Below are 21711 nucleotides of genomic sequence, written 5' to 3' on the forward strand. Positions count from 1 at the left end.
TTGGACAACAAATGACCAAAATCACCAGATAATTACTGAAATTTGAATCATTTTGCCTCTCCTAAATGAGGGCATTATGAGGCAGTGAACCAGTCTTGGTTGCAGATGAATTCTTTTACTTGCTATACATATATTTTACTTTACTCTTCTAACAGTTACAATCAAACAGAATCTTATTCAAAACATGTATCACTCTCACAGAGAATACACAAACTGTATAAACCCTTTATCTTTAACTTGTATCATTTTTTCTTAGAATTAATATATTAAATATAAAATCATGTTTAAACAGGAGCAAAGCTTTGTAAAACACTTGTAAAACAAACTGCACTCAGTAATTTGCTGGAAATTATGTTTTATTATCACAGAATATTGCTGCACCATGGTTTAATATACATTCCATTAAATCGATGAAACAAACAAATAGTACATACAATAATTTATAATAACAGTAATAGTAATCATCTAATAGTCATACACATACAATGGTATTAAAAACTGTGACCAGTTACAGCTCAATACTTCATATACATGTACCAATATAAAGATACAAAATTGAGGGTTTGAATTGCATATATAGTTTCTTTAGGCTAATATCAAACTGTGTGATCTTATTGAAATTTCACTTAAAAGCAAAAGATTGTTTACCAGTAATGTTTCCAATTTCATCGTGCATTAAATAACAACATAAACAATTGGTATGAAATGAAAAGCTTACACAAGATTAAAAAAATCCAGCATTTTCATTGGCTAATTTTTGTACTGTAACATGTTTGATTGGCTAATTTTCTATTTCAAATACATATAAACATACACATAAATCTGATGACTAAGGAGATGTAACCCTTAATTTGAGTAAGACCATAGACTACAAGTCTAATAGCTTCTTAGTAGATAAGATCTGTAGAGTATAGCAGCATGGTTTAAAAGACAGTAACAAATTGACACAAGTATCACATTCTAACAAGCAGAAGCATTACAATGAAGCAATGTTCTTATACTATTATGCTGTTTCAGACATGGATAGAATTCAATGGTGCCATACAAAATGGTCTGTTGATAAATATAGCAGTGAAGTCCTAGTTTTTTGTAAGAAGGAATTGTGTCTAACAGGAAAGTTCAGCATTATGAGTTACACATTCAGACCACTAACTTTTTTTTATCTCATTCCACTCACAACTCCCCCATATCATAATATACTTTAACCATGTCTATTCAAGCTAAGAAATACAGAACACATCACTATAAAGTTTCTCATTTAAATTCAGGTAGATGAATCAATGATAAAATGAAATATTAAATAAGCAAATGACAACTGATGGATTCTCTATGAACACTATATTAATGCTGGCAGAATGATCGCTGATAAATATACTATACATCAAGTATTGCTATCCATTTTTTGATCCATCAATTTGTTTATTGTCACCATAGTATCTTTTCCATACTTCTGTCACCTTTTGAACCCATTCTTGAGATCCTAGTTTCTTGTCTTCTAAATAATATGTACGATTAGGCTGAAAGAGAATATCAGACACTTTGCTAGGCATTCATTCTCACACTACAACACAAGAAAAAACTTTTTAAAGCTCCCTTTATATGTACCAACACTTCATTTCAAATGGAATTTGCAACGCAACACATTTGCCTCACTAAATTTTTTCACAAAAAATGGGCATATAAATTTTTTAAACAAGCCAACTAGAAATACTGAGAAATACTGTGAACAAAAGTCTTCTATTGTACTTTGGACATGCAAATACCAAAGCTGGATCATCTTTGTTTGCAGGGGGTATAAATATTCTTCATACACAGAGAAACAATTCAACATAGTACCCAAATGTCCTATAAAGTTCATTAAATTCAACAAGCAGTTTTTTTAGTTTGGCTAAGAGGATGTTTTGACTGAAGAGTGAATGCTTAGAAAAGCTGCTTTCCTGATTCTGGTTGTTTGTACATGTATTAAGCCAGTTGCATTGACCATTAGACTATGCGTTTCATGGCTTCTTAGTAGAAAAGTGTGACTATGTAAAACACTTAAGATTGTTGGCATTTATTTTTCATGTAAATTTAACCTTTTATATAGTTTAGATTTGGAAAGTACATCATCAATTTTATTGATTTTCAATTTTCTGAATCATATTTGTATTCTAAACACTATTTCAAAGAACTACATGCATCCTAACTTACTGTATGGATAAAAAATGTTTTAAAGTTCTTTGCCTCTGGTCTCAATTCTTTTGACCTAAGAAAAAAAAAACAACAATAAAAATATCATGTCATACCAATGAAAAAATCTATTACATAAAAATATTTAAAAAATTTTTTTTTACGGAAGTATCATGTTCTACTTAAGTATGGACATAAATTATAAGTATCGATACGACAACTCGTTAGAATTATTGTAAGGTTGATTTGAAGGACATCATAAGACCATTTAACTTGTTTTAATCTGCAGACATTTTCTTTAAAAAAAATATAAAGAGAATGTAAAGACCCCTGTTATAGTGTTTTGGGTTATTTCCTTCTTTTGGTCAAAACATGAAATAAATGACATAGTAAAAGTATAAAAAAGGCTTACCATGGAATCTGTCCTTTCAAAACTTTTGTAGCTGGATCAACATAATATAGATGTGGTCCCTCTGTTAACAACAACATTCTTCTTCTTGCAAATAAACCCTAGAAAATTGACACAATCATCATAATCATTAGCACTGTAACCTCTTTATTACAGGCAACATGGGTCGAAGACAGAAATGGCCTGGTTGCTGAAAACAAGAAGAAGTGTGACAGACCTGATATTGTATCCTACAATATTGGACCCCATACTGAAGCTGCCTACCAAATTTCTAGTGGCTGTGATTTATAGTTGCTGAGAAAAATGTTACAAAAATATTTTCCCTGCCCGCCTGCTTACTTGACCAATTTTCACCATTCTATAAGCTGATTTGCACCAGTGTAATCTTGCCAAAAGTTGCCAATGATTTTGAGAATAGGTTACACTTCTGCTGAACTGAAATAGAGACATTCAGCTTGTCATGTCTTTGTGATATGCTTATCTTTCTGCTTAGTAAATAATGAAAAAAAAAAGGTGTTTCTTAAGTCTATGTCCAGTATAACTATTACTGCAATAATAACTCAAGTGTATACAATTTTGCTTCACTGCTTCATTCATAACTTAAACAATCTTCATTCCAGGAAAACCAACCAATCAGAGATACCGTTTCATGAGTGGGTGGGACCAATCAGGAAATTATCAACAATACAAATGGCAACATAACAATATTGATTAAATTCATTTGTAATTTGAAGTAAACATGTCTATAAATTGAAAGCTGTCAATCAACCCGGTGTTCGAAGATAATTGATCAGTGCCTTTAATCCATTTAGGAATATGGCTATGTCACATAAAATTACCCGTAAGTGTTTTATCCCAATATGAATATATACCTTTAATTAAACTTTTAAGATATATAAACAAGAAGTTCTTTATCAGATCAAGAATTTTTATATGCAAATTTATGCCCATGTATGGTACGTTGTAACACATATTATTGCATGTGGCACAAAGTAAGACTATAAAAATGTGTGACCTACGTATAAAAAAAACTGGAAATAGATTCAAAAGGTAACAACTTTTGTTTGTAATTAAAAATACCAGATTATGATTTCATATTAATTACCAGTCGTAGTTATGACCAATTCATCACTCATTTTTCACTTTGGTGCCATCACTTAACATGTTTACAATTTTGTACTTCAGAGCAACTGAATTGACACGCAATTGAGTAAGAGTAATAAAACTCACATTAAAATTATACTTCATTAAAAAAAACAAATAAACTTAATGACAACATTTAAAGTTACTTCCCTAGAATAATATGCAGCGCGCTCACATACCCCACGCGTCCCCATGTTGGATACTCAAGTAAATTTCTTTGTAAGAGAAATACATGTACAAGGACCACAATAAAAAAGGGAATAAGAGTGTTTTTTAGGCTTTAGACCTTTATCTTCAAACTAAATTCTGTTACTCAGAATGGTGGTTTCAAACTCCAGACTGTGATTTCTTTTGAGTTTTAGTTAATCCAAAGTAAATATTATCATAGTGGAACAAAACGTACACTTGACCTGTAACTTATCATGGTGAACTTATATACCAAAAATCATGTCATAATCTGCAAGTGTTTAGAAAAAAAAGTCTGAAAACAGTTATTTCTGTGAATTTAGCCAAGTTCAAGGTCCGTAATTTTGGTAAAAATCATTGGAGCGGAACTAACTACAAACTTGTCCTGTAACTTATCATGTTGAATTTCTGTACTAAAAATCATGTCAATATCTGCAAATGTTAGAAAAAAGGTCAGGAAAACTGTTATTTCTGTGAATTTTGCTAAGTTCAAGGCCGTAATTTCGGTAAAAATCATCTGAGCGGAACGAAAGTTAAACTTGACCTGTAACTTATCATGGAGAAGTTATATCCCAAAAATCATGTCAATATCTGCAAGCATTTAGAAAAAAGTCCAGAATACTTATTTTTTTGTGAATTTTGCTAAGTTCAAGGCCCATAATTTCGTTAAAAATCATCAGAGCAAAACGAAACCTTAACCAGTAACATATGATGGTGAATTTATATACCAAAAATCATGTCAATATCTGCAAGTGTATAGGAAAAAAGTCTGGAAAACTGTTATTTTTGTGTATTTTGCTAAGTTCAAGGTCCATAATTTCAGTAAAAATCATCAGAGCTAAATGAAACTTAAACTTGACCTGTAACTTACCATGGTGAAGTTATATACCAAAAATCATGTCAATATCTGCAAATGTTTACATAAAAAGTCTGGAAAACTGATGATGGACTGACGGATGGGTCAAAAACATTATACCCTTCGCAACTTTGTTGAGTGGGGTATGGAAATGCTCATAAATGTCAAAAAGTTACAAAATCGTTCAGCAATATATGAGTTCCAGGCCAGTCTATCTGAGAAAGTTTCGATCCCTGATAACGTTAACAAGGGACCTTTTCACATTTATAAAGTATCAGAAAAGAAAGAACCTTACATATATTGTAAGGAAACACAAGCACTATTACTTGAAAGGAACATAAGCATTATACTACTTGTCAATTATCAGTAAAGTTTACGACCAAGATTTATAAAGACCAATCAAAATAGTGCTTACAAGAACAAGGAACACCCATTGTTAATATTTACAGGAATTTATCAATTTGAGCGACATAGTTGTCAACAATAGCCATTTACACTGGAGTTTTTTTTGCAATAAGATTTGATTTTGTTTCAGTGGTTAGGTTTTTTTAAGTAAAGGGTTAAGAAAAACTTTAAAATTATTTGTAGAATGCATGGCGTGTCTGTAAGTAAAAAAACATAAGTAAAACAAACAAGTCACTTAAACTTATAATATTTCAATGTAAACAAGGGTCAAACTAATTGCCTGTATCGTCATTTAACAAAAACTCACCTTTCTTTTATCTACTAGACCCTGTTTAAGTATGAGATTGCCTTCTACTAAATTATGATAAACATTATTTTTCTCCTGATCATCTAGTTTTTTCTTTCTTTCATCCTCTGACAAACTTCTGTAAAAAAAGTGTTAATTTCGAAATAAGGGTCTTTGTCATAAGGCCTACAATAAAGATACATAATTAAGAAGTCCCTTTCCATTGCAAATGTCTACTTTTAACAGGAATGTTAATGAGTATTCAAGTACCCATACTTACAAAATTAATTGATATAAATATACAGGTAATTTTAACTTAAGCATGATCATATTGATTCCATTCATGTATTTAAACTAAAAAAACAATTACATACCATTTGCAAACAAAAAGAACAAAATAAAAGATGGTATTACATTTACATGTAAAAACTGAACAAAAGCTTTATTGAAAATTTATTTATTAAGGAATATTTTCATATTTCGAAGAAAAGTTAACCACTATAACAATTTGAAATGATGATGGACAATAACACAAACATTTCTAATTCTAATAAAGAACGAGGTCATTGCATATGTTTTGCAAATACATGTCAATGTCCGTCAATAATTATCTTGGGAAATCTAGACTGCATCTCTAAACTTTCACACAATATCTTCTTTACTATACAATGAATTGTAATCATTTTTGACAATTCACATTAATTCATAATTCACAAAAGTGAAATAAACTTGTGTGAAAGAATCAGGCAGAAAGGAAGTGGCAGGGGACAAAATCCATAAGCACCTCAGAATTTTGAAAACATGGTATATAATGCTGCTAAATATTGCAATACTTACATATTTACATTATTTGTTATTAATTCTACAATTCTTTTATCATCAAAGCCTGGCTGAAAAGAAATAAGAAATAAACTAATTAAAATCTTCTAATTCAATGTACAGGTGAAAATTTAAAGAATAGTCAGTAAATGACCCAAAAAAGGTTGGATTTATATTACTCTAAACTACAATTGGACTTGATCTTTACCAAAAAAGTACAATGCTTTTATTTCCTTTAACAGCCCAGACCAATTTTCTCTAACCTAGTAGCCTTTTGAAAAAAAAAATATTGTGCCCCAGTCCAATATGACTAGTCTTGGACCAATAACTAAGCCAAAAAGGAAAACCTTATACAATACAATATTGCCTTTTCAGTGACTTGTTGCCATATAATAGTGGTACTTTGTATCGGGACAAGTTCAGACACATAATAACAAACAACATACCCGACTCCATAACTGATCAGGATTATCTTTAGTGGCAGGTAAATACGGTAATATCTCTGGAGGTTTTTGTTCTGATAAATTTTCCCATGTTATGCCTTCAAAAAATGGATGAGTCTTTAGTTTCTCCATACCCCCTAGTTCTTCACAACCAAGTCTTTCTGATGGTTCCAAAACCTAGTAAAATTTCAAAAAAATAGTGCACTTCTTAAGAGTAATCAAGGGAACCAAGGTTATAGGGGTAATCAAAAGAATGTAATCCAGGGACAAAGATCAGACATGGAAAACAGACATACACAAAAAAGAACATAAAGTAACTAAAATCATATATACAAAGTAACAAAGAGACTGTCCATTTAGAAACGAGGCAGTTCCAATGATATGGATGGCACATGGTAAATTTTATCCCACATATTTTTTTGTTCCTATGTAATGTTATATCATATACATGTCCAATAACACAAAGATTTTTTTTTAAACTTACAATGGATGGCTCAGAAAATGATTTTACAGTTCCCATAAAAAAAAAAAACCAAATTAGGCACAAAATGAAAGAATTACCTCACTTTTTTAATGAATTTCAATGCTTTCTATGGAATTTATTTCTCTTTAAAGCTGCTTGAGCTGTCGTCATTGTAAATTTTTGTTTCTGTTGAAATATACCTTAACTTTGAATTATTTCTACTAAATTGTACTTTTCCTGTATAATTTCATTTGATATCCACACATAAAATGCATTAAATACATAAAATAGGTGTCTATATATTTATTGTCTTGCAAAAAAAAAAATCGACCTAGATAAATTTGTATGCATGTGACTTCTGGTAACCTTAATCTGTGCATGTGCTGTAAGGGTCATTTCTTTAATAACAAATCTAATTGCATCTAGCGAAAGTGGTTAACTTATCAAATGGCAAAGAAGACCACGGAAATTGGTTCCCAACAAAAAGGAGATTTACATTGACGTGTATAGTGAAATCCTCAAAACCATGGATTCAAGAATCCATTGTGTATCTTCCCTAATCTACAAAAAATGGTATCCACCAATTAAAGTACTTTCACAGTAATCAGCGCTGGCAAAAGCTCACATGGGCCTTTGGTCTAGAGTAAGGTAAAAGGTTCAAAATAATTACAGAAAAATATAAGTGTTCATGTAGACTTTTCTTTAATAAAGGAATGGGAATGATTTCTTCAACTTACCAATAACTTTTCTACTAAATCTCTAGCAACTGGATCAAATCCTTCTGGAAACTCATACTCTAATTTCTGGATTTTTTGGAATATTTGAAACTCATGACTGAAAACATAAAGACAAGATGTGATGAAAGGTTTAAGCCCATCTTTCTGTCTTCAACATAAAATAGACATATTGCTCTAAAGCACATGATAAGCCAGTCTTAATTTTTCTGTGCTTATAGAGCTCTGAAACAAACAAAAATTGAAAACAACAAAAAATGAAAGGAAAGTTCATTCCAAGAAGACAAATATTGTCGAAATTGGTAACCTATAGTATATCCACCAAAGATGAGCATATAGTAAAAATTAGTTAATATAAATAAAAATTTTGCAATTATTTTCTGACAATTTGGTTACATAGTGGGAATAAGGGCAAGTTGGTCCATAATATCCGACTTTACTTAAAAGAGTAACCAATTCTTTTGTATGATTCTTTACCATTAGTACCATATTTAAAACATTAATCATGAGTATTTTAAATGCACAAACAAGCACTTGTTCAGATTTGATAAAAGAAAAAAATCTTGCCAGTAAATGAACTTAATCTAATACCATTTAACTGTATACGTACCCTCCTCTAAAAGGTGGCAGTCCTGATAATAATTGGTATATAATACAACCAAGTGCCCACAAGTCTGAACTGAAATCAGAAAGTTCTCAATGATACATTACAATCACAACAACTTATAAGCCTGAAATTAATGTTAATAACATTTTCCTACAACTAGCCTATGACTCGAAATTTTAAGAAAAAAAAACAGACTTTTAATTCACGGGCCTTTATTGCTGGAATAGTGTTTAAATCAAATACAGTAATATCATACACAATATTAATATACTATAGTAGAATTAACATGAAGTGACATGAGTAGTCATGCCCAAAATCACTTACAATGTATGCCCCATCTATATTAAGCCTTATACCAAATTTGAAATCAATCTTTCCACTTGGTGTGGAGATAATTGTGACAAAACTCAGATGGACAGACAAAGGTGATTCCAATATACCATCCACTAATTAAGTGACGCATGATTATTTAATACATATACAGGCTTGATAATAGTTCTCATCTGATATTAATAGGAACAGTGTACATTACATACCTACTGCAGACTTGCTTACTGGTTAAAACTTCTGGGGAAACATACTGAGCTGTTCCAACAAAAGAATTCTTCCGCCTTTGAGTGTGTCCCTCTAAGAAAGAAACAGTTCTTCAATGAACATTTTGATGTTTTTTTATCAGTACTCAAATATATTGTCAATTTGTTTTCTTGCAACACTTCATCTTTACCTGATCTACCCACAAGCAACATCATATGACATTTAAGCTACAGCCTGGACACAAGTTTATCAATGAAAAACAGGATTTGACCTTGAGGTCAAAGTTCAAGGTCATAGGCCAATATCCATGGTATGCAACACATCATCTACTCACATGCAAAATATCAAAAGCCTACATTGAAAGACAAAAAAGTTACAGCCCAGACTCAATTTGTAACAGACAGACAAAGTGATCACTATAGGGCAACCATCACTTTTAGTGGCAGGTCCCTTATTAGGGAGATGCCTCTAACTTAAGTAAGTTCAAAATATCAACACTACCCCTAAGATACTTATTATTCATATAAAGAAGATTTATCATATAGAACATGTCTAACTCGGTAAGTAGTTGATACATACCTTCTTCTGGTTTTGATTCCTCTTCTCCTTTTAGAATTTTTGCACTTCCAAAATCTGTTATCTGTATATGCATATTTTCATTCAAAAGAATATTTTCTGGCTTTAAATCTCTAAAAATATATTTAATTGCAAAAGTAGAAATTATTCTATCATAAAACACATCAAACCTGAAATTAACTGACTATTTTTACACTGTTACGCTAAGTTATTTAATTTCATACAAGAATGTCGTACATTAATTATTCGAACACAATTAATGTAAACAAAGACCTTATACTGTTGGAATGATCTAGAAAATAGAATAAAATCTTGCACACAATGTCATGCTAAGAATACCCCTACCAGAATTTGCATTAACACAGTTCATTGGGTTTTTTTACAAGCAGGGTCAACACCTGCAAATATGTATTAAAATTTCCCTTTTTTTTCAATCTTAATTGTTTGTTTCTGTAGTCTATTATTAATTATTATTGTACCAACTTGAAATTTTGCACTTCAGAAGCAGTCACACCAAAATCACTTTTGAAACAACCCGGTTATTTTTTAGCACACATGCTTACCCATCTCTACACTAGAATCAATGAGAGCAGCATCACAAAAAGTGACGAGTTATTTATAATTATTTACTCAAATAATCAGAGAATGTAAGCTTTAGAATTAAAACAATATTTAATCAGGGAGCAGTCCAATGGAAATAGACACAATCTATCAATGATTAATTCTATTATCCCAATATTTATTAATAGCATCCAATCAAATATCAGTAAAAATCAATACACATCCTAGAAATTGAACTTTATTAACTGTTTTGAACAATTCAAATTCTTTTTTTTTTTAATCTGAGACAGAATTGATTGTTAACAATGTCAATCATTGGCACTTTGTATATGAACACTTACTATTCATCAAATCACACTTGTTTTGACAAAATAATATTGCACACTAAATTTCTTCCCATGGACGCAAATGAACTTCAGGCTTGTGTTTTGTACCCACATATTTTTTTCAACCTGGCGCAATCTCTACCCCCACTCAACCATCTACAGAATACAGGATGTAGAAAGGAGACAAACTTGGAAAAGGGAGGCATGGTAAACGTTACCATGCAAAAGCAATATACCAAATTCCAAAAGGAGACAAGTGATCTGTTATGTAATTACCTAAATAGTTAATAAAATAAGTTGTGTAGTAAACAGGAAGTTGATAAGTGACTAACCCAGAAAGGGTCAACACAGTGACTGTACAAATCATCATGCCAAGGCAATGTACCAAACATCAAAGCATTACCTCCAATAGAAGCTGAGAAATCTGCTATGAAAATTTCCATTACACATCAAGATTTACAGGAAGTAGATAAGCAACAAACCTGAAATGGGGAGCATTGTACAAGTCATCATGCAAAAGTTACCAAATATCTAAACATTCTCTCCAATAGTAGCTGAGTATTATGTTACAGAACTAAGTAATGGGTGGACAGAAGGACAAGGTAGTTTCAATATACTGTATATACTTGTCTATAAGACTAAATTTTTAACTGCTGGGAAGGTTCCAGCTTATCAACGAGATCTCGACTATAAAGCTCAAAAATGTCAAAAGCTTGATATTTGAAATGAGTGTGTCATCAACATTGAACAGCCAGTAACTGGCGCCGTTTGCCCCTATGTTAAAATGTAATCGTCAGTATTATGAACACTATCTCCATCTTCTAACTTTTACAGCTAAAATATGATGCAGTAAAAGAATATCTACTGTTAGCCTTTATTTTGCCACAATACTGACTTTATAAGTATTCCAAACTTATCCATTTGTGTATTGATTTTCACCGGTGTACACTTGTATAGCCAAAACCCAAAGGTGCAATAGAAACATGATCTAATAATTCTAATCATGAGATTTTTCATGCTTATAGCCATTTCTGATTGGTCGAGAACATCGTTGCCAGAAAGTTCATACATGCATGAACGCCAGTCAACTTGAAACCAATATAGCGGCCATATAGTTCGAAAGAGGGTGACAACGAACTGAACGGCATAATATAGCCGTAAGAATAGTTTATTACATGCACAATGACTACCAGTCAAGTTTGTTTACAGAGAGTAATTTTCAGCTTGGGGAAAGAAACTTATAACTGAGTCTGACTGAACCCTTGACAAATCCTTGTAATTTTCCTTCTTTCTTGTTGTATTTCTGTTCACGCTTCCATACGTGTGCAAAGGAATGCATGTGTATTGAAGCGTAAACATAAACATGTATCAATATAACTAACTGACTGAGGCTCTCAGAGGGTAACTTTGACTGTCGGATAGAATTATAAGGATGGCCTTTGGCTGTTCATTGAGTTTGGGAGCTCCGAGATCCGTTCATACATGCATGAACGACCGAAAATAGCTGTTCAATCCTGTTCAAATTCTGGCTTGGAATTATTCATCTGTCAGACCGAGACCCGACAGTGTAGTCAAGGATGTTAAAAACCCCCTCACTCACTCACTCACTCAAATTATTTATTTCAATATTAACTGTTAAGTTATCAAAACAGACATGTATACTCATTGTAATTAAGGAATGTTGGTGATGCAGCTGTCAGAAATCAGTCAGACTTATAAGCGGGTCATGGCTAGGTTCCAAAAATTTCGGGCTGAAGAGGGGGCCGACTTATAGACGGCTCAACTTATACATGTACTCGAGTATATACGGTAGCTTATGCTTTTCCTTCACATGGTACAGCTTTATACTACAACTGGGTTGAACCCTGAACAATTGAGGCTAGTATGGATAAGCCATTCCAACTTGATGCAGCTTGAAATTTTGATCGTGATTAGACATTTGACACAAGATAAGAATTCAATCAGGAATGAATTGGGCCTCTTTTCAGCCCCTTATTCCTAAATGGATTAAGTCAAAACCTCCAAAATCAATCCCAACCTTCCTTAGGGGGTTTGACATCCTAGTACAATTGCAAAGAAAGTCATTCCCTTTCACTAAAGTTGTAATCTAAAAATCACACAAAAAGTATTTGCTTCATGTCCCTCTCTTTTACTAAGCTCAAGTCAAACCTCCCAAAATAAATCCTGGTCTTTCTTTTAATGTAGTAAAATTAAAAAGAGATCCATTCACTTTCACTAAGTTATTTTCCAAAAATAAGGAAAATGCTTGTTTCTGGACCTATTTACAAATGGGTTCAAGTCACAACTTCTAAAATCAATCAGTCTTTCTTTGGTGGTATGGCACATTGTGGTACAATTATTTCAAAAAGATCCATTAACTAATTATAAAGACATAAGGAAAATGCTCGTCTCTGATCCCCTTCTTTGGCCCTTAATTCCTAAAAGGTTCAAGTCTTAACCCAAAATCAATCCCAGTCTGACTTTCATGAGATAGGATACTGTAGACCACTTTCATAGACATCAATATGATTTTACTGGCATTATACAGTTAAATTATATTAAATGTATAAAGATCAACCAATATTAGAGTGAAAACCAAGTGTCTACTGACAACATCCCTGCAGACAACAGCCTCATACCATTATATACTTGCAATTTTTTTTGCAGTCATATAATAAAACAGAGGAGTTCACTGAAAGACTTACCTATGAATTATTTTTAAACTGTGCATGTACTCCAAAGCATTAACTATTTCTGCTGAATACCATCTTGTACATGGTAAATCAAAGGAAGACAATTTATGCAAGTAATCTAGAAGCTCTCCACGTTCTGCATAGTTCAATACAAAATCTTACATCTTGTGTCAAGGAATGAATAACAAGTTAAATCAGGAGAAACAAGAGGCTCCCAGGAGCCTGAATCGCTCACATGGTTTAATTTTGTCTTTCAATGGCACTAAATTTAACAAGAAGTTGTCTAACAATTTAGACTCAAGAAAATTTTGGTAGGACTTATCACAAGAATCACTACATGGCTTAACAGATAAAAAATGAAAATTTGGACACAGAAAGATCTCATCATGCTGAACACTTTAACCCTAACAGAATTTGGCCAAACCTAACAGTTTTGGAAATATATTTTAAAAAACTACAGTTTGACCCCATGTTCTATTTTTAGTAACAGTGGCCATGTTTTTTGACGGATCAAAAATCCAAACATAACTGTTGTGCAAAGGAACATTCATACCAAGTTTGGTTCCAATTGGTCAAGTAGTGTCTGAGAAGATTTTTGACAGAAACAACATTAAAAATAGCACACAAAAAAAACGTCAAAAAAGGGCAATAACTCCTAAATGGCTTCACAGATTAAAATGGATATTTGACCACAAATAGATCTCATCATGCTGAACACTTTTACCATATCAGAATTTGGCTAAACCTAATGATTTTGGCGATATATAATAGCAAAACTATAGTCTGACCTCTATGCTTTTTTTTCAGTAACAGCGGCCACGTTTTTTGACTAATCAAAAATCTAAACATAGCTTCTGTGCAAGATACCCAAAAGAACATTCATACAAAGTTTGGTTCCAATTGGTCAAGTGGTGTCAGAGGACAAGATTTTTGAAAGAAATATTATTCAAAATAGCCAAAAAAAAACGTCGAAAAAGGGCAATAACTCCCAACATGGCTTAACATATCAAAATGACCAAAGTGACTGTAAATACTAGTATCATTTTTATTTTTTTTTCTTTACAGTGACTGTGTATATAAGATGCCCTAAAATGTGAACTTGAAAATGTACCAGTATAGAAAATTGAACAATGATTTAAATGGCCTCAGTGAGTTGAATTTACTTGACATTTAGAGGTTAAGCTCATCATAATTGACAGCTATTCAAATTTAAAAGGCAGTGTCCAAAAAATCACACAGGTGTTCTGTGGTAGTTAAGTATGACACATTTGTATAATGTAGGGCAGATTTCCACCTAGAGAGCTATTTAAACTACCTAGTAGCCTACCAAGATTTGTACTGAAATTGAAACTGGTCCTTTCAACTCGCTGTAAATTTAAATTGCCATCAATTATGATGAGCTTTACCTCTAAAGGTCCAGTAAATACAACTCAATGAAGCCAATTAAATCATTGTTACAATCACTTTGTTTAATATTAAGAAGGTCCTTAGAAGGACTGGTGCATGCATTGCTATAGCAAATTGTAAAAACATAACTATTCTGCAAAAGTGTAATGAATGTTACCATAACTTTGAGCTCTTAAAACTACTTCAGCTAGAAAAAATCTCAGTTTAATAATGTATGAGCATCATACTCCTTTTAAAAAAAGTTTCAGCATTCAGTTCAATTAAGTGATTGAAGCTAAAAATAGGCTTGGTGTATGAATATGTAATGGTAGAACATGATTTGTCTCACAAAATTATACTCCACCACCGAGGATTGAATCCTAGGCCGGGCGACAAACCTATTCCGCTATAGAATTACTCCTTTGGTCAAGTCAATTAATTAGCTATTTAAATCTCAATGCCTACTACGAGGCAGATAGGCAGTCCTGCCACATTTCCCCTATCTTAACAGTCTTCGCACCACAAATGACTCTAACACTAGCTCAATAGCTAATCAAACCCAGTGTTTTTTTTTAGTTGAGCACCAAATGTAACGGGAGAGCATGATTTGTTTCACAATATTATACTCCGCCACTGAGGATCAAACCCTAGACTACTTGGTGACAAGCCAGCGACAAACTGATCTGGCTAAAGAATTAATCCTTCAGCCAAGTCAATTAACTAGCTATTTAAATCTTACTACCTACTACAACGCAGGTAGGACGTCCTGCCATAAATATTTAAATAAAATGAACAGTGTTATCCAATCAGAAACAAGTAAATCACTTGTGTATTGAGTACAAGCTACATAAACATACTGGTGGATGGAATTATATAGAGGTTATGGTCATCATAATTGACAGCTATTCAAACTTGAAATGCAGTGTCCAAAAGATCATACAGGTGTTCTGAAGTAGTGAAGTAGGACACATTGGTATAATGTAGGATAGATTTCTACCTAGAGAGCTATTTAAATAACTCACTAGCCTATATAAAATTGTATTGAAATTAGAACTGGACTTTTTCAATTAGCTGTAATTCTCTTGTTCACAGAATGATAAAGTACAACTTCAAACTGCCCAAGTGCACTTCATTCATTTAACTATTTGTTAGTCCAGTTTAGGCATATGTTGCTTTTATCAAGATGTTTTTAATAATCAAAATAGATAGACCTTTAAGGATTTATCTCCCTTTTGTTTGTATGCATTGATAATAAGTCAGGTCCAGGAAAAGAAAAGGATACAAAGCCTATCTACATCCTGAAATGTGAAATAGAGCCGTATAATAAAGGGATGATTCATCTTCATCAATACTTCTTTCTCTCTCATCACATATTCTGATTTCTTTTCCCTCATTATATGCCTCTTCTCTAGCACTTTAACTATATAAAAAACAAAAATAACAACTGATTCTGCAGGAATCAAACAATTGCAAGAAAAATTATAATTCTGGAAAGGAAAAATATGGTTTTCTAAAATAAAAATCCAGTTATCTACTGAAGAATAGCTACAGGATCATTAGTGTTCAACATTAGAAGATAGATCTGGTAATAATCAATTACAATAAATCTTTCAAAAACCTTAATGTGAATTTATTTACAGGTTATCTAATTCATTTAATACAGAGACACAAGACATAGAAGACATTATTTATTTACAAGTTATCTAATTCATTTAATACAGAGACACAAGACATAGAAGACATTATTATATATTGTATATATACATGTACTGATGAGTCAATATTAAAATAATATGAAGCATTGCTATTGAAAAGAAACCTAATCACTCACTTGCAAATTCTGTTCCTGTTTCAACTTCTTTGGCAAGATACACCTACAAAAAATTAATAGATTAATCTTCACTTTTAATAATTAAATATAAGTTATAACTAGGCTAGCTTTACAAAAATTTAAAAAAGGTTAATAACATATTAATCAATTTAGTTGAGTAGAAAACTCCTTCTTTACAATGTTATAAAATAGGCTATTTCTCAGATCTATGTTTTCCTGTTTGTTAGCTTATTTAGTATAAATGAAACCTTTTGAATGTTTGATAATTTCTTGAATTTTTTTTTCACATAAATGAAAAAACATATCAAATGCCACAACACTGAAAGAACATGTTTAAGGTTGGAGATTTTCATACATTGATGTAACAAATAAAAACAATTTGGTGAGAGGAGATTTTACAACAAGTTTTTTAGGGACTCGAAATTGGAGGGATAAAAAGTACCTGGTAATATGCACCACAATGAATTTTATTCTGACTACAAACAAAGTTCCATGAAATTTTCTTTAATTGAGAGAAGTTGTGATGACAAAATGCTTTAGAAATGTACATCTGGGCCCCATTGTTCAAAACTCCATCTGCTGGATAGATATTTATCCACTGAACAACTTCACAGATTGTACTAGACTTATCTGGTGGATAATCTTTATCCAGCTGATAAATCTTTTGAGCAACCAATCCCCAGAAACAGTTAAAAGGGACATAACTCATGCAAAATTTGAGTGATAAAAATATTGTTAGTAAAATGTACATCATGAAAATGCATGGATAACGGCTAATAAGAATGAATGAATAATTATTTTAAAAATAAACAGTACATACCGTAGAATATGATCCTTCGCCAATAACTTTGCCAAAAATGAAATCATTTGGGGTTTTCTTTACTGGCTTTTTAGCAGAAATGCTATCTCCTCCCTCAAGATTATGTGACATCTTTTTTTAAGCTAATTCTGAAAATGTAGTAAAGTAAAAAATAAAATAGTATGACGTGAAATAAACAAATCTTGTCAGTAATTAATGTAACAAACAGGAAGTTGCAAATATGTAAATGAAAGCTGGACTATCCAAAACTCAGTATCGCCTGGCAAATGTCAAATTCCTTTTTTACTTGTGTTAACAAAAAACAAGCATTCTGACAGTATTGCTGATGCAATACAGTGTCCCCTTTGAACTCATTGCCTTCATGAGATTTTTTTTATATATGTGAACTAACAATGGATGGCGTTATTTTTTAACAATCAAGAAAAAATAACTCTTGAACAGCAAAAGCAAATTCCATCAAAATCAAACCTGAGCTTCATTTACAGTAGATAATAACATTTTTGCATTACAGAAAGCTGCATAAAGACATTCTCTTTCTATCACCAGCAAAGTTAAAAAAAACTTCGTTATTATGAATTAAAGGGCAAATAACTCTAGAATGACGGCAGCAATTTGCATCAAAATGATGAAACATAAAATTTTATGTTTTTTCTATGTCAAAGGGCCATAAGTTCCATATAAACCATTTTGCCGCAATAATATTTTAATTCAATTTTTAACTTGTCATGATAAGACTAGCTAACAAATATGAAATCAATTGAATGAGGCATTACAAAGAGATGTCTGGAAAACAAAATTTTATGAAATTTTCTATGTCCAAGGGACACAACTTCTGTAAAAATCATTCAACCGTAATATTCGATCTTAACTTGTAACTTGTCATGATAAGACTATATACAAAATATGAAATCAATTGGATGAGGCATTATAAAAAAAAGTCTAGAAAACATAAAAATTCATGAAATTTTCTATGTCCAAGGGCCATAACTTCTGTAAAAATCGTTCAACCATAATGTCATTCAACCTTAACTTGTAACTTGTCATGATAAGACTATATACAAAATATGAAATCAATTGGATGAGGCATTACAAAAAAAAGTCTGGAAAACATAAAATTTCATGAAATTTTCTATGTCCAAGGGCCATAACATCTGTAAAAATCATTCAACCATAACGTCATTCAAACTTAACTTATAACTTGTCATGATAAGACTATATACCAAATATGAAATCAATTGGATGAGGCATTACAAAAAAAAGTCTGGAAAACCAAGTGTGACTGACGGACTGACAGACTGACAAACGGATGGACGGAGTGCAAAAAAGGGGACAAAAATATTAAAGATAATTATCTTAAGGCTTATGAAAACTAAATTTTACTTCAACTTGATTAAATAAGACAGGACACATTTTACATGAAATTTGTAGTCCTGTATAAATACTTAGTAAATAAAATACCACATATTGCCATGTCACTGTAGAAAAAGCATACATAAAATCTGTAAAAATCAATCTGTTTTTAGCAGAAATTCATAATCTTTTCATTTTTACCTAAAATAGTCAATGTAACTTACTGATTTAATATTATTTATGAGTTTTGTATGATGACCCACTTTTTTGTGAATTGTACAGAATTCCTGCAAGGTAGTAAACCCCAATCTTAATACTCGGAGCTTATAGTATATACAAGCAGCATTAAGGAGATATATAGCATTCTTCAAGATAAACTTAAGGTAGACTCTCTACAACACATTGAACTAAGTGAAATTAGCATTAGATCTTGTGGAAAGTCCCACTAGTGGTCTGTAACTGAAATGCAAGGAAAAATATCTTTTTTCTCATAAGTGTTCCAAACTGTCATTAACTCTTTAAAGTCATGGATGCAGAATAAAAATTCTTTAATAAATATCATATTTTCAACCATTTTCGAAAAAAAATTAGTTGAAAAAGTGACTTTTAGGTTAAAAATATACATTTCCATGGTTCATAAACCCAGCTTGAAGTAATAACTGTAAATCTAACAAAGTAACAAAAGATTTAAGCAAGTATTAAGAGGAAAAATTTGAAAAAAATTGAATATTTTTTTTCCAGTTCCCCAATGAAGTAAATAAACTCAAATTTCTGAAAACTCTTACTTATTTTGCACTTTTTAAAGGATATTTTAGTGTGAAAACATATATATTACCAGGAATTAATCCAAAACAAATCTTTTATTAAATAGAAAATTCATTGGTATTGGCATTTACGGTAAAACATGGAAGTCAGTTCAGCATTTACTTCAATAATAAACTGTTATCACAGAGATATGTCTTGCCGGTTCAGTGTACTAGGATTTTTTTTTTCAAAATTTAAGGTTAACACAGGAAAATTTAAATGAAGATTGACTTTCCAACACTTGAAGTTTGCTTTGCCAAACTAAATAAGTCATTTAAAAAAAACTGAGTTTTCTACTTACGCAAGGGTAAGTGGGGTATAATAAACAACTTTCACATACCAAAATTGCACTTGCCTCAGGTGGTGGTAAAGTGGAATCCTAGAACACTGCCTATTACACATGGATGGTATTATTTAAAGTTGATTGATGGTGACATTGTTATTGATTTCATATATTATGGCGAATTTATTATACCCATAAAACCATTGGATACCTCAAAGTGGACAGATTCCTCTGTTGTAGTTTATTGTTTGCATATATGGAACTGTGACAAGTATTTCAAATAATAGACTGTGAATGTGGGGGTATAATGGACAAAAACAAAGAGGCCAAATACTGTCCCTTCTGGCTATACTTAGCTGTTAATTGTATTTTGATTGTATTTTAGCTGTTTAAATTGCTTAATTACATATAAAAAATTCAGCAAGTGACCCTTTATTTTAGCAAGTAGAAAAAAAATCAGCACTTGCTTTTTCAGGAAGTGGTAAAAAATGGAAAAATCGATCCCTGGCATATGCATGCAAGAGATATGGAACTGTGAAGAAGTGATAGTAATGCAACTTCATACCAAATACCTAGTACAGGTGATTTATGTTAAATGACCTTTTCAGGAAACTTAAAATTAAAAATCTTAAAATGGCCACCACTCACCAACACTAGAAATGCATTACCTTAGTCTCACCTGTCACAATATTTATCCAGGGCAAGAGGAAAGTTTATTAAATTTGAGATACTTTTTGCTTCATAGCATTGTTTTTATGTAAATAATATTGTTTTGTAAAAATGTAATGTAAAGTTTCTGACTCAAGTCAAACAAAACGTTAGATATTTTTTGATAGGCCATTTTGCAGATTTTCGTTGTCCTGCAACTTTTATATCCTTTTATAAAAACTTCAATTTTAAAATGAAAAATACTCATTGAAACCTTCTGAAAGTTAATAAACTTTTTCAAACTATTCTAATGGGTGAACAAAACTAATGCTATCATTTTTTTAAGTATATAACTATTTCAGTTTATACAGGTGAGCTAAAAAGGTAATTTTTGAATATGACATTAGCATACAGACAAATGATTCTGGAACCTAACTAAGAAGCAGTGATAACTAGAAATATTGAAATGGATCCTAATGGTTCAGAACTCAAGTTAAACTCAAGGAGGGTAGGTGTGTCAAGCAAAATTTCACCAGGAAGGTCATGAAATATAAGCTATTTACTGGTGCCTCAAAAATCTAACTTCATACATGGCACAACTCACAAACTAATCTCAAGAAAAAAGAGGAGTAGGGCAGAGTCAAAGGAAATCATGCGAAGGTTTGGGATTTAAGGTTGTGAGCTGTCACCAGAAGACTTGGTTAAGTACAGAGTAATGGATTGACCTTGCAGAGTGCTGCTAACACTAAGTTTTAAGTGTGAAAGTCGTTTAAGCAGCTTGGAGACTAAATTTGGATATGAAGCTTCTTCTCGAGCGTTTCAAAAGAAGTCTAATCATAGGGAGCATCAGGGACATGATATAAATATATGTATGTACATGTAGATACTCTGAAATATGAACAGCTCAAATCTGTTTTGTTGGAAGTGACATATTTTGAAAATTAAGTCCATGTATGCTGTTAAGAAATGATTGTCTGAATTTTTAAACTAGAAGCATAGCCATAACTGGCATAAGCGCAAGTTATAGGAATTATAGTATATTCACATTTAACTTCATCCTGTTACAGTTTTAATTATAAGCACTCAGACTGAGTCAGAGAAATGTTGCTTTTATCAAAATGTTTTTAATAATCAAAATTAATCTCTGTTACATGTAGTTTTATATTTACAAATAACACGAACAAGGCAATTCCAGTTACCTTTAAAATATTTTTTTTCAAAATGAAAGACATGTTAAGTAACGAGCAAAAGGAGCATGTAATGCATTTTTGCAACACTTTTTTCTAAGATCAGTAGGAATGTCTGAAATAATCAAGTAATCAACCGGCTTCATCTCATCTCAGCTCCATTCCGGAAGTGACTTGAAATTGACATGCGCA

At 31.7% G+C, this 21711-nt stretch overlaps 1 protein-coding gene across 2 annotated transcripts; it reads right to left on the reverse strand.

The window, feature by feature from the left end:
- Positions 1 to 338: 338 nt before the first annotated feature.
- LOC148619350 (3-phosphoinositide-dependent protein kinase 1-like) lies at positions 339 to 21707 on the reverse strand. Of its 2 annotated transcripts, none has more exons than XM_088579158.1 (15): positions 21532 to 21707; positions 17248 to 17375; positions 16428 to 16470; positions 15879 to 16016; positions 13223 to 13367; positions 9634 to 9743; positions 9057 to 9147; positions 8524 to 8592; positions 7917 to 8013; positions 6720 to 6893; positions 6292 to 6344; positions 5476 to 5593; positions 2582 to 2679; positions 2191 to 2245; positions 339 to 1517 (listed from the first exon to the last, which is right to left on the reverse strand). In XM_088579158.1, exons 2-15 carry the CDS (start codon positions 17356 to 17358, stop codon positions 1392 to 1394), a joined length of 1428 nt encoding a protein of 475 aa, XP_088435284.1. In that variant the 5' UTR covers positions 17359 to 17375; positions 21532 to 21707; the 3' UTR covers positions 339 to 1391. The 2 variants fall into 2 exon arrangements, with proteins under 2 accessions (XP_088435284.1, XP_088435285.1); XM_088579159.1 differs by having other exon boundaries at positions 21378 to 21690.
- Positions 21708 to 21711: the final 4 nt, after the last annotated feature.

Source organism: Perna viridis, chromosome 4, assembly GCF_037379345.1.
Source record: "Perna viridis isolate PV_CMFRI_1.1 ecotype Kerala chromosome 4, ASM3737934v1, whole genome shotgun sequence".
Classification (NCBI taxonomy): domain Eukaryota; kingdom Metazoa; phylum Mollusca; class Bivalvia; order Mytilida; family Mytilidae; genus Perna; species Perna viridis.